The 14,488-nt window shown below is 42.5% G+C and overlaps 1 protein-coding gene across 1 annotated transcript in view; it reads right to left on the minus strand.

Moving 5' to 3' along the window:
- LOC136578989 (dynein axonemal heavy chain 5-like) overlaps positions 1–14,488 on the minus strand; it is a 363,128-nt gene that overhangs the window by 260,105 nt on the left and 88,535 nt on the right. Inside the window, exons 27-32 of the mRNA XM_066579223.1 lie at positions 6,810–7,007; positions 5,900–5,980; positions 5,401–5,805; positions 5,189–5,307; positions 3,374–3,510; positions 1,479–1,641 (exon numbers count right to left, since the gene is read on the minus strand). Of these exons, the coding sequence (XP_066435320.1) occupies positions 1,479–1,641; positions 3,374–3,510; positions 5,189–5,307; positions 5,401–5,805; positions 5,900–5,980; positions 6,810–7,007 (1,103 nt within the window). The remainder of the gene's footprint in view (positions 1–1,478; positions 1,642–3,373; positions 3,511–5,188; positions 5,308–5,400; positions 5,806–5,899; positions 5,981–6,809; positions 7,008–14,488) is intronic.

The following is a 14,488-nucleotide window of genomic DNA, read 5'->3' on the forward strand; positions in this document are numbered from 1 at the left end:
TCTTCCGATTGTGGCGTATCTTGGGCCGGCAGCACGTTAGGAATTGTTCCTCACCACCATCTTTACGCCTCATCACACCAACTGGATCCATAATCCTCTGGAGAAGCACCACTTCTTTAGTTTTATAATTTGGGGACTTATGTAAATTCGGCTATATACATAAAGGGGTTGTCAGAAAATAAAAATAATTTTTTTCTGGGGGGAAAAATTAGGAAAAACAGCAATTCCATCATTGTTGTGTGGGTTATTTTTCATAGCGTTCACCATGCGGTATACATGACAAGGTATCTTTATTCTGCTGGTCACTATGATTATGGCGATACCAAATTCATATATTTTTTTATTTTATGTTTTACTACTTTGTATTCCTTATTTCCATGTTAAGAGAGCCATAATGTTTTTATTTTTCCATCTATGGAGCAGTGTGAGGCATGCTATTGCTGTATGAATGGATGCGTTCAGTAGCACTATTTGGGGAAATTAACAATTTTTGTATTTATTTATTCCAGAAGGAGACTTGAAAATCATTTGATTGCTTAGCTAATATACTGCACTACTAATATAGTGCAGTGTATTATCACCAACTGTCATTTTCTTTACGGACTCTACCTCTGGCAGGGCCTAATAGGCAACTGTAGATGACAGATCTGGAGGCCATGATTTGGCCTGCGGCTACCATCGGCCTCCTGCAATCTCATTGTTCACCATCAACCACAGTATTTAAGGAATTATGTCTCCAAGTTGACATCCAAGCGGCTGCAGGGGGACCACAGCTGTCAATTGTAGCCTCGATCCTGCTTGGCTTATGGAGGGGCTCAGGAACTATTGTTCCGCAGCGCCACACCTGTATGGTACATGTCACGAAGGTGTTAATAAATTTCCTCCTATGAGTCTCTCATCTATATGCTGCTAACAGGATCTCAGCAAGATGACATACATGAAAACGGAAGAAGAAAATCCATTGCCAGAAATGAAAAACATCCAATACTGATGCACTCTTTTTTTCTAATATTGATTAGTAGAGATGAGCGAGCGTACTCGGTTCGGGTGTTTTTGCCCTCACGCACTGCTTTTTCCGAGTAACTGACTACTCGGACGAAGATTCAGGGGGCGCCGGGGGTGAGCGGGGAGTTGCAGAGGGGAGGGGGGGGGGAGAAAGAGAGCTCCCCCCTGTTCCCCACTGCTACCCCCCGCTCCACCACACCACCCCCCCCTGAATCTTTTCGTCCGAGTAGTCACTTACTCGGAAAAAGCCGTTGCGTGGGCAAAAACACCCAAACCGAGTACGCTGGCTCATCTCTATTAATTAGTAAAAACAATTAAGGTAGCCTGTATTCTGTATGCGGCTATAGTAGACAGTCTGTCTGTCACTCGTAAAGTATCTAAATTCCATATTTTGCCTTCTTTTCTTGATTTCTCACATGGAAAAGTTTGCAAACCAATAAAAGTCAGCAGCGATGCGAACCGAGAACACTCACCGATTCTGGAAGTCCAGAAGTTCATTGTTGATTTTTTCAATATCCAGGTCACTCCACAAGATATCATAATATCCATTAATGTTTTCTATCACTGCATTGTAAAGACCATATAGTTTCTGCAGCAAAGATAGTTCCCGTTTGATCCTCTGCAGCTCCGTGTATTCTAAAAGTATTAAGTAGGGAAAAAAATAGATGTTGAGAATTTTTGAAACCACTTAAGAGTTTTAGTACGACAAAATAAAAGTGCTACCAGCAAATACGAGTCTACTAAGTCCACCACGAAGTCCACTAAGATATCGATCCACGTAGTGGTAGAGTGTACCGTCTGATTGGAGGACAGTAGACACAGCTGATCAATTGTATGCTATCAAATAATGAGGCTCCTCTTACATATGCCAACCGCACCCCAATGACGAGCACCAATCAATACGATCAGCTTTGTTTAACCTGCCTGCACAGAAGCGGATTCAGAATGTATGGGAAATGAATAACTGTTCATTCCCCATCGCTGTTGGCAGCACAAAGAAAATCGCATCTATGAGTATTAGCCGCGATAGAGTCCAGAGCTTAATTAGCGGTTTCTCATCCATTCACAGGGGCATATGGCGTGAAAAAAAAATACGCCGCAGCGTGGAATTTTGTCAGTCTGCAGAAATCCTTGGAATAACTTCTAATAGCTTAAAAAGCAGCAGCTGTCTTCTTTTCCCAGCATTGGACGCAGTAAAACTCCCTCCCCCTCCCTTTTTTCTGAGCATAGGAGTCTATGGGAGCTTTTCCGGCTGCATGAAAAATTGGTGATTGAAAATGGTTGCAGAGTTCATATTTTGATGGTCCGAAAATTGCCAAAAACGGTTTTCAGCCATCGTTTTATTGTGGCTAAATAACTGCGTAAAGAGGCTCGTGTGAATGAGGCCTACAATCACTGAAAACGGCCATATACTTACCGATACAGGAGGGCAGGCGCCGGGGAAGCCTGGGGTGGCAGTACCAATGTGGTTCACTTTGTGAGGTACAGGGCAACTCGCCGAACTGATATGGCATCATTAATAGGTTGCTGGTCTGCATGGTGCACTACATGTATCAGAAGGTCTGGCACTCTGTATCCACTCTGTGTAGGAGTATACACTAAGCAGCTACCCCCCTCTGGCTGTCTCATCGATGTCCTCCACATGTGTATTTGGCAGTATGGCTTCCTACATGCTGAGGTGGTGCACATATCTGCCCTCCTGTGTCAGTAAGTATCTGGCCGTTTTCAGTGATTGTTCGTTTTTATATTTCCCTTTCTGTGATACATTTATATTAGTATATGAGGCCTAAGACCCATTCCAGGTATCCTATAAGGATCCTACGAGAATCTTGCTTATACCCCTAATAACCATTGTATAAAAGCGCCATGCAGGATCAGGAATATTTTAAAGGCCTATTTACACAGAGCGATGATCGCTAAAAAAATCATTAAAAGGCGATCGCTTTAGCGATAATCTTTGCATCAAAATGTGCGCCCATCGTGCACGTTTCGTGCACTGCTAGCTGATCGTTAAATTCAGTCCAACCTAAAAATTGTCATTCAGCCTTATCAGCAGTTCTTCACGGGGAGTGCTGATAGCATTGTTTCCCGTCAGAGAACAAAGTAGCTGGAAGCGGATAAGAGCCATCGGGCTATTAACTGCTTTCAGCTAAAGGCTTAATTTGTACACTTAATTGCTCTTATGCAGCTGAGTAGCTACTTAATAGTTTATGCAAAATGACCGTTCAAAGCTGTCACTCAAACTGTCGTTTAAGCGATCTTTGAGCGATCATCGGCCCGTGTACATGGGCCTTAACAGTTTTCTCAGTTTCAGGATTTGCAGTTCTTCAAAAGCTAAACGGGATGTTATGGTAATTGTGCGATTCACCTGTTATTTGGAGACCAAAAAGTTCTTCTCCTCCAGAAAAAGTAATATATTTCCTCCATAATTCATCAAATTTAGCCTGAAACACTTGCAGTCTGTCGCTCGCTTCCCGGGGAGGAATTCCTTCTACTCCAGGACCGCTATAAAGAAAAGACTTACAAATAAATACATAATAACATACCTTATGGATTAAAACATGGAAAATATAAGAAGTCAGAGCACTTCTTTGGCTAGTAATCCCAGTACAATGGCTAGGAAAAGGCAGATAACTTGCTTGTCTTTTGATGTTGTAGACACAGCTGCAATACCCCAAAAAGGACCTCTGATACATACAGAGGAAACCATCAATACAACTACTCAGACAGGGCAAGGTCCCCAATACGTGTGAAGAGTGGAAAGGAAATAACAAGATTGTCTTCTCCAAGCCAGGTTACTGTCCAAAATAAAGTGTTTCGGAGCGGCAGGATCCTTCTTCAAATCACAGATACACATCTGTATATGATCTGAAGACGAAGCCTGCCGCTCCGAAACACATTACTACAGCATGGCATAATTACTATATACTTCATTTATCTAAGCTGACAATTTTCTGGTGCAAAATGCCTCTAAAGTGCTGGCCACTTGTGGTCTCCATTTCTCCTAGCTGACTGTCCACTGCCTCTGTCAAGTGTGTGACTTAAAGGGGTTGTCCCGCGCCGAAACGTTTTTTTGTTTTTTTTTAACCCCCCCGTTCAGCGCGAGACAACCCCGATGCAGGGGTTAAAAAGACACACCGGGTAGTACTTACCCGAATCCCGGCGGTCCGGCGTCTTCATACTCACCTGCTGAAGATGGCCGCCGGGATCCTGTCTCTCTGTGGACCGCAGGGCTTCTGTGCGGTCCATTGTCGATTCCAGACTCCTGATTGGCTGGAATCGGCACGTGACGGGGCGGAGCTACACGGAGCCGGCATTCTGCACGAGCGGCCCCATTGAAGACAGCAGAAGACCCGGACTGCGCAAGCGCGGCTAATTTGGCCATTAGAGGCCGAAAATTAGTCGGCACCATGGAGACGAGGACGCCAGCAACGGAGCAGGTAAGTATAAAACTTTTGATAACTTCTGTATGGCTTATAATTAATGCACAATGTACATTACAAAGTGCATTAATATGGCCATACAGAAGTGTATAGACCCACTTGCTGCCGCGGGACAACCCCTTTAAGCCAAGACGATCAAATAGAACAAGATGTGGGGGAGGAGAATGAGTCATCATGCTTACTGAACTCTATGAGAGCAGAGAAGAGGGAGAAGAGCTGGCCACTTGCGATCTCTCTTCCTCCTACCTTGCTGTCCACTGCCTACTGTGAAGTGATTGACAAAAGAGAAGCAATGATGTGGAAAAAAAGGCGGAAGAGGGAGATGAGTCACCATGGTCATAGAACTATATGAAAAACAGGGCAAAGGAGAGGGGAAGGAGAGAAGGAGAAACTCACACAGACACTGCCTGCAAGCTAATAGTAAGTTACTAATTACACTGTTCAAGCTAGAGTAATCACATCTCCACTGCTCACTATTGCTGTACACAGTCATACACAATGATTTTATATGTGTGTTTCAGACATGAAGAGACCAGAATCTGCAGTTCTCTGTGCACAGTCTATAAAACACAGCACAGCAGTCAGACTTCTCCCCCCACTACTGAGAGGATTGAGAATCAGGTGTAGACCCTGCACAGGGGGAAAATGGGGAAAAATACAGGATACAAATCATATAAAACAGGCCACCAGCTCTTCAATAATGCCCACGACACCAAGAAGTAATGAGCTACATTACTTACGATAGATCATAGTCTTTGTAAAAGTCGGCAGCATCGACCTGGAATTTCTTGACACCATCCAGTAAATCCGTTTTCATCTCTGGTTGCACTTTAATAAGTAAATTCTGGGTTTGAACAACCTGACAAAAAGGGCGTTAAATAATTAGTAGGACCGGTAGAAGGAATATCGTCCGTATACTTTATAATACGCTTTGTAATCATGGTCAGCCTACCTGTGTGTTTAAGTTCTTCCAAGCATAAGCCAATCCATCTACACGCTCAGCATTGCCATCTTGAAATAGAAGATCATATTTTACCAGGAGGCTATGGGACTCCTCAATCGGGCCGATCATCATGTCAATTTTAATTTCTGACTCCCTGATTTCTTTCAAGGCACCCATTGCTCCACGGACATCATCAAGGTCATTAATTGGTCTGTTCAATCTCTTACTAAGATTATCAATAAATGAATAAATCTCATCCATGTCCATGGCAGCCTTTTTATTCAGAGCTGAGCCGATTGCTCTCTTCCACCTGCGGCACTCCTGAACCAAGGCCATTTTCAGACAATCGGTGGAAAAGTCAACAGACCCTACAATGCAGTGACCGGGAAGTTCATTGATTTGTGTTTCCAATTGCTGTAAAGAAAACAGGAACATGAGACATCATAAGAACTTACTATATGGAGGTCATGATACTGGAACTTGAGGGTGCGACTAATTGTTTGCTTACCGAATAATAATTCAGTTGACTTCGAAATTCGGACATTACTGGGTTGGTATCTAGAAAGTCTTTCACTTTTTCATCAACATCCTATGGAATGCAAAATTAAAAGGGACGGACATTAAATTTAGGTAGATTCACAATAGGAGAACTAGGTGATCAGTGCTCATAAATCTGTACCACAAAGGTTATTTTATGGGGACATGATGTCCTCAGGGACAGCCTTAAGGTTTGTCTAGACGTAATGATCATTCAGAAAAATCATTAAAATGAGCAAAAGAGAAAAATAGTAGTTTGGTTTAAACACTAGTTAACGACCAAACAACGAATGAAAATTGTGCACTTTCCGTTCGTCATTCAGTTTCAGCACTACGAAAAATCATCATTGGCTCGTTCACTTCTCATTGTGTTTAAACCCTCTTCCCTCTGTGTATCCATAGGAATGTGAGACACTGACCGAGAAGTGAACTATTCTTAACGATGGTCTGCCTGTCTAAACATTCTGCACGAGTGCGAATTAGTTAGCGGTGACGTCACTCGTTCATTCAAACAAGAATTGATTTGTCTAAAATGGGCATTAGAGATATGCAACCTATGCAGTCATACAGGGTACATCCGAAGGGTGTGCCGCTGATCTTACTTGCCTACATACCTGGAGCACAAAGCCATGGAAAGGCATTGTGGGGCTACATTCACTATGGTAGTTTATTGATTTAGGTGTTGTGGTACGCTCCGACATCTTGGGGGCGATTCCACCACACCTACGTGAGTCTGTTCCCACTTCTTGCTCTTGCCTTTAGACTTTTTCGGGTGGGCGCTGTCCCGTTTTTGTACGTCTCATAGTGTCTACATAGTTATTGTGGTTTATGTGGATGATACTTTTATATGCAGGGACAACCCTCAGTTAGAACTGTCCTACCTGGTTCCAGATTCCGGAAAATGTAGTAAAACTGTTCAGGACGTCAGTTGCATCTGTTTTAAGTAACAGGACGATGGAGCTGAGGTTGGCTACAACTTTGGTCACATCTTTGTGTTCGGTGATTTGCTTGTCCAATGGTTTCAGCACCACCATCTTGGTCAGTTCATCTCCCAGATCTCTAGCCGCATTTTGCTCCAACTAGAAAGTTATTAAAAACAGAAAAGTCAAACAATCAATCTGCAGGAATCCGCGGGATCAAATACTAAACGGACCGCTTAGATCTCATAACAGAAAACAACGAACTTAAACTCCAACACAATACAATGTCTCATCTCTTACTACTTCCTTCACCAGAACTCCTTTCCATATTAAGCGCAGCTCATGAAAACCGGCATACATACTTAATGCTGTGTCAATGCCCTTCTAGTGAAAATTAACATGATAGGAAATAAATCAGAACTTAATTGGGAAGTACACAGTTTGCTGAACAAAATGACTAATTGAAAAATGCTAAATTACCGGCCTGAATAAATTCCTTTCCACATAGAAAATGAAATAATTGCCGTAGATTATGCAAAGCCATCGCCGTGTGGCTTAATTCTTATGAATATTATTTTAGATTAATTCTTATAAAGTAGACTTAATGGAATAGTCATTTTAGTTCTGTTTTTACAAATTTCGCATTCTCTTTACTTTACCAATTAAAATATAATTTGTATTTCAAGTCAGAATCCTCTGTAGTCTGATGTAATGAGAATGGAAAGCTGCGGTAGGTCTTCACGAGGACAGAAATGTCACCTACTTTACTAGCAAACATGACAGGACAAGTCTTAACAATTACAAACAGGAAAAGCCCCGTGGAGCCAAATGATGGAGGGATTTTAAAGACCAAGATCAGGACGACACATAAAAGTCTAATTCAGTAAAAAGAAAAAAAAACACTTTATTGAAGTTTGCTTAGTCCAATCAATCAGTAAGGGGGTAAAAAATGTGTAACCACAATCTAGGATTGTATCAGTAAGACGTTAATGCTTTCCAGGGCAATAAAACATAGATCACAAGAGTGGCTTAATTCCAATACACCCTGAAAAACAGGTGGCGGATATAAAGGTCCTCGATTCATTGGGCATCATGATATTTTTGCAATCCCAACACTCATAGGGAGATGGGTACAAAGATATGAATGGCTTTTTCCATAACTTGCTGGAGGCATGGGAATTTTTAATTATCTTCCCATTGCCTTAAAGAGGTTGTCTAGCGAGAGAGAAAAAACTGAATTCGGTCCCGCTCCGTCAGTGTCGAAAACCTCTACTTCCGACCCAGTTCCAGCATCGGGTCACATCATATAGTTTCTTTAGCCACCACTTTTTATTGGGGATGTCAGCAGCCCCAAGTAATGACAATGAGAGGTGGGAGGAAGAATTCATACCATGTAACCCGGTTTTGGAACCGGGCTGGAAGTGGAGGGGCAGGCAATAGAGATGAGCGAGCGTATTCGCTAAGGTAAACTATTCGAGCGAGTAGGGACTTATTCGAGTACCTGCCCGCTCGTCTCTAAAGATTCGGGTGCCGGCAGGGGAGAGTGGCGAGTTGCGGAGGTGAGAAGGGAGGACCGGGGAGCAGGGAGGGAGAGAGAGATCTCCCCTCCGTTCCTTCCCGCCGCTCCCCGCCCCCCGCCGGCACCCGAATCTTTAGAGACGAGCGGGCAGGTACTCGAATAAGTCCCTACTCGCTCGAGTAGTTTGCCTTAGCGAGTATGCTCGCTCATCTCTAGCAGGCAACACTGGACCCAAACTGGATCAGATTTATTTTTCTCTGTGCAGACATTCAAGACTAAAATGTAAAAAACTTAAATATGAGACTTTTTTCCAACAAATGGGACAGATTTCCCATCAAAACATTTGATAACTAGTTCAGAAGTTATTACAGCATTCTTTCAAATGAAGGGGCTACCTTGTGTTATATGGTATTTGTTAAGTAGTCCCAAGTGGAGGCCACTAGGAAACAATTCATGGAAGCTCTTCTAGTTGACACAAGGTCCACTGTAGATGATGTGGAGCCACTGGGTTGCTAACAGATTTGACGTAGGCTAAATTGGGGTGCATATTCTAAGGGACTGTGAGTTCTTCGCCCTAAAGCCCTACAAGAAGGTATGGATTTTCCTACAGGGATTTACTAGGTTGCCACCCCCAGAATAGTCTTTATTAGTAAAAACTGATGTGTAGATCAATGAAAAACTTCAATATGTGATGGCAAGACGGCAGGCAGAAATTGCAGCCAGATGGACATAGGGTCACAGGAAGCAATATTCAGTCACGTATAGAAGACAGGCAGATGTCAGGAAGGGAACCAAGCAATATAGTCAGAAATAAGCTGGGACAAAGCCAAATGATAGTGGTAAAAAAAAAATTAAACAGAAACTCTATTGTTCAGGCACTGGATGATGGGGGTTCTTAAAAAAGCCTATGACAGTCCACTGGCTGGAGATCTAAAAATTGAAAAAAAAAGCGGTGTTCCAATGTGTAGATACCTTAGAGATTTGACATCAAGCAGGAGTAGAAACTCTCACCCTGGATCGTTGTAATAGTGCCACAACTTAACGTAGTCTCCTCCGTACAGATGACTTCATGAGATGGCTTAATAACAACAACTTTGGTCTTTCCTTTACTCACAAATCCTCAACTGAACACATTGACTTTTTGGATTTAAATATATATAGGGACAACAAGGGTTAATTACAAACTAGCACCCATTGTAAGAATGTGGACGTCAATAGCTACTTGAATTTGGTTAGCACTCATTATCGACCTTGGCTGATTAATATTCCCTATAGCCAATTGAAGCTCATTTACAAGAACTGTTCTAAGGATGATAAATTCTTAGAACAGTCCAAGATGATCGCCAACCGTTTCAGACACAAAAGATACCCAGGGGGTTTAATTAACCATGTAGTATGTAAAGTAACTATGTTAACTCAACAAATTAAACCTCCAGCTCTCGAAGTACTTACATTACTTCGTTACCACCTTTAATTCTGGATGCATATTTTACAGTCTGATCGACCAACTCAGGAGGAGTTAGCTATAAAATGTTACATAAAGTGTGGATCAGAATCTGTGATTTGTTCTGTTGGGTAAGAGTATTAGATAGTTAGTAGAGATGAGCGAACGTACTCGGATAAGCACTACTCGTCCGAGTAATGTGCCTTATCCGAGTACCGCTGTACTCGTGCTGAAAGATTCGGGACGCTCCGCTGCTGACAGGTGAGTCGCAGTGGGGAGTGGGGCAGAGCGGGCGGGAGAGAAGGAGAGAAAGATCTCCCCTCCGTTCCTCCCCGCTCTCCCCTGCAGCTCCCCGCTCCGCAGCGCGTCCCGAATCTTTAGCCCCGAGTACAGCGGTACTCGGATAAGGCACATTACTCGGACGAGTAGTGCCTATCCGAGTACGTTCGCTCATCTCTAATAGTTAGTCTTTTAAAATCGTTGGACTATTGATTTACGTGGCTGGGTCTGTGCGAAGATGGTTTATTATTTGGAGGAACGTATAAAACTCAGAAGAGGGAATTTTATATTTTCCCTGAATTGAAGAGAATGGTAGCAGTTGTCTGTTATAGTACAAGTCTGCTAAAAGTCTGACCCCAGTGTTTGACCGTATGTCGAAGGACATTTCAGGGATAAAAAATGTTAATGTTGACAGGGGGATTGGATTGATCTGGCAGACACCCACCCCCCCCCCCCCCCACCACCTCCCCTTTCCCGAACAGATCCTTTTGCCATAAGATAACAGCCATCAAGTGATACACACAAGTTTCTAGTTTCTGGTTCCCAGTTGATATCTAGTACTCAAGTCCCGCACTGCGTTAACCTGGCAGCAATGTTCTTTTCTTCTGTAAGAAGGAACATTAGCCTCATTACTATTCAGCAACGCACTGTAAGTTTATAATATTTATGTCACGGTACGGAAATTGTATTCAAACGCAAAACTATGTCAACTTTTTGTTATTCTTTGTTTATTATAAAACCCACTAAAAATTAGTGAAAATAATCCGTGGTTTATGTAATACAATGCCCTATAACCCTCAGTACGCAGGATGGACAATATAGCTATGGCGCAACTGTATCAATAAGCATTATTCCAATATCTCCAAGGGCTCGGTCAGACAAAAGCACTTCGAAAAGAACCAATGGGTGCCTATAGAAGCGCTCACATGGGAGAATGTAGGTGTGCTAAACGGAGTGCACCTAACAAAGATAGGAAATGCGTGGCTACAATGTAGCGCGCTGTGGAGGAGTTTCAATTGACTCCTATGGGAGCAGGGGTTTATGGAAACTCCTGCGCTGGGAATAGATTCCCCGCTGCTTACAGCGGGACATTTAAAAGGTGGTGGCCAGAAGCACATTTTAAATGTCCCGCTGTAAACTCCTGCTAGTCCCCACGCGGATGAGGGGACTCCCCGGGGGTTCCGTTAATCCCCACAGGGACTAACAGCAATTTACAACAGGATATTTAAAAAGAGCTTCCGGGCAGCATCTTTTAAATGTCCTGCTGTAAGCAGCCGGGTATTTCTCCTGCCCCGCTGCTGGGCAATTGTCCAGCAGCGGGGGCACTAGGGGACTCCCTCACCCTCTCTCTCCAAGGGAATTCCCTATAGCGGAGAGAGAGAAGGGGACAGAGTTACAGGGCTTCCCCCAAGGGCTTTCTCCGAGAGCATGGGGGAAGGGGGTGGGGCTAGAGGAATTCACCCCTAGCACCGCCTATCCAGCTCTGCCCACTCTATGGTTTGCTATAGGGAATCTCTGTGAGAATCCATATAGCCTTGCCCACTCTTAAGCCTCACCCACTTTTTCTGCCCTATGGGAATATCCCTTGGGATTTCCTCATAGCAAAGGAGAGAGCAGTGTTGTCTTCAATATACTTATTATATACACATTATATATATATAATCATATATATATACACTACCGTTCAAAAGTTTGGGGTCACATTGAAATGTCCTTATTTTTGAAGGAAAAGCACTGTACTTTTCAATGAAGATAACTTTAAACTAGTCCTAACTTTAAACAAATGCACTCTATACATTGCTAATGTGGTAAATGACTATTCTAGCTGCAAATGTCTGGTTTTTTGTGCAATATCTACAAAGGTGTATAGAGGCCCATTTCCAGCAACTATCACTCCAGTGTTCTAATGGTACAATGCGTTTGCTCATTGGCTCAGAAGGCTAATTGATGATTAGAAAACCCTTGTGCAATCATGTTCACACATCTGAAAACAGTCTAGCTCGTTACAGAAGCTACAAAACTGACCTTCCTGTGAGCAGATTGAGTTTCTGGAGCATCACATTGGTGGGGTCAATTAAACGCTCAAAATGGCCAGAAAAAGAGAACTTTCATCTGAAACTCGACAGTCTATTCTTGTTCTTAGAAATGAAGGCTATTCCATGCGAGAAATTGCTAAGAAATTGAAGATTTCCTACAACAGTGTGTACTACTCCCTTCAGAGGACAGCACAAACAGGCTCTAACCAGAGTAGAAAAAGAAGTGGGAGGCCGCGTTGCACAACTAAGCAAGAAGATAAGCACATTAGAGTCTCCAGTTTGAAAAACAGACGCCTCACAGGTACCCAACTGGCATCTTCATTAAATAGTACCCGCAAAACACCAGTGTCAACATCTACAGTGAAGAGGCGGCTGCGGGATTTTGGGCTTCAGGGCAGAGTGGCAAAGAAAAAGCCATATCTGAGACTGGCCAATAAAAGAAAAAGATTAAGATGGGCAAAAGAACACAGACATTGGACAGAGGAAGACTGGAAAAAAGTGTTGTGGACGGATGAATCCAAGTTTGAGGTGTTTGGATCACAAAGAAGAACGTTTGTGAGACGCAGAACAAATGAAAAGATGCTGGAAGAATGCCTGACGCCATCTGTTAAGCATGGTGGAGGTAATGTGATGGTCTGGGGTTGCTTTGGTGCTGGTAAGGTGGGAGATTTGTACAGGGTAAAAGGGATTCTGAATAAGGAAGGCTATCACTCCATTTTGCAACGCCATGCCATACCCAGTGGACAGCGCTTGATTGGAACCAATTTCATCCTACAACAGGACAATGACCCTAAACACACCTCCAAATTGTGCAAGAACTATTTACAGCAGAAGCAGGCAGCTGGTATTCTATCGGTAATGGAGTGGCCAGCGCAGTCACCAGATCTGAACCCCATTGAGCTGTTGTGGGAGCAGCTTGACCGTATGGTACGCCAGAAGTGCCCATCCAACCAATCCAACTTGTGGGAGATGCTTCTAGAAGCGTGGGGTGCAATTTCTCAAGCTTACCTCAACAAATTAACAGCTAGAATGTCAAAGGTGTGCAATGCTGTAATTGCTGCAAAAGGAGGATTCTTTGACGAAAGCAAAGTTTGATGTAAAAACAATGTTATTTCAAATACAAATCATTATTTCTAACCTTGTCAATGTCTTGGCTCTATTTTCTATTCATTTCACAACGCATGGTGGTGAATAAGTGTGACTTTTCATGGAAAACACAAAATTGTTTGGGTGACCCCAAACGTTTGAACGGTAGTGTATATATAAGCGCTGCGGAATAAGTTGGCGCTATACAAATAAAGATTATTATTATTATATATATATATTTATTTATTTTTTTTCCTTCTTTTGTCTTCCTTTCCTTCTTTTATGTATGTACATATTTGAATATCTCCTGTTCTATTTATTACATTTTATTTCAACAAAATTTTTCTAAGAAAAAAAAAAAATTCATCTATTTTCACCTGTAGTCCATTACAGATATACTCACTGTGTTTTATGTCCGTTTTAGGTCTTACACTTCCCCTATATTTTCACTTATGTCTCATATTTATATCACTGCTTTCATATTAACTACTCTGTCATTCATTTTCATTGCTCACACTCGCTGTCATCAATTTAATTAACATAATATTTCTGTTTTTAAATATTTTCCTACATTTCTTATTTCAATATTGATGAGCTGATTGGCATCAGTGTTTTATAGATGTGTATTATTATTTCTGGATTATATTGGTTATCAATCTAGATCAGTGGTTCCCAAAACTTTTTCAGCCTTTTTGAAACAAACGTTTCTCGTGGAGCCCCAGGAAAGCAGGACCGAAGGTGTGGTCAGGGGAGTGGTTAGGGGCTTGGCTCATCACAACATATGATTTTTACCTCCGTTATTATAAAAAGGATAGACTACTGCTATAAAATTATATTTCACATTAACATGCTGCGGAATCAAATGCAATTTTTATCCACAGCATGTGAATGAGATATTCAAAATATCATCAACTCTGCTGCTACTGTAAATTCCGCAGCAAATCCGCCTCATGTTGTAATAGTGACCCCCTATATTGGTAGCACCATTAGTAGTAGTAACGTCCCCTATATTGGCCCCAGTAGTACCCTGTTTCCCTGAAAATAAGACATACCCGGTAGAAGTAGCATCACCTATATTGGCCCCAGTACTAATAGTGACCCCTATTGCGGCCCCAGTAGTAATAGCTCCTGCAATATTGGCCCCAGCAGTAATAGTGTCCCCTACATTGGCCCCATTAGTAATAGTGACCCCTATTACAGCTCTAGTAGGGATAGGGTCCCCCTTTGCCACCCCAATAGTGATATGAACCCCCATTGCTATCCCAATAATGATAGG

This window comes from Eleutherodactylus coqui, chromosome 9, assembly GCF_035609145.1.
Source record: "Eleutherodactylus coqui strain aEleCoq1 chromosome 9, aEleCoq1.hap1, whole genome shotgun sequence".
Classification (NCBI taxonomy): domain Eukaryota; kingdom Metazoa; phylum Chordata; class Amphibia; order Anura; family Eleutherodactylidae; genus Eleutherodactylus; species Eleutherodactylus coqui.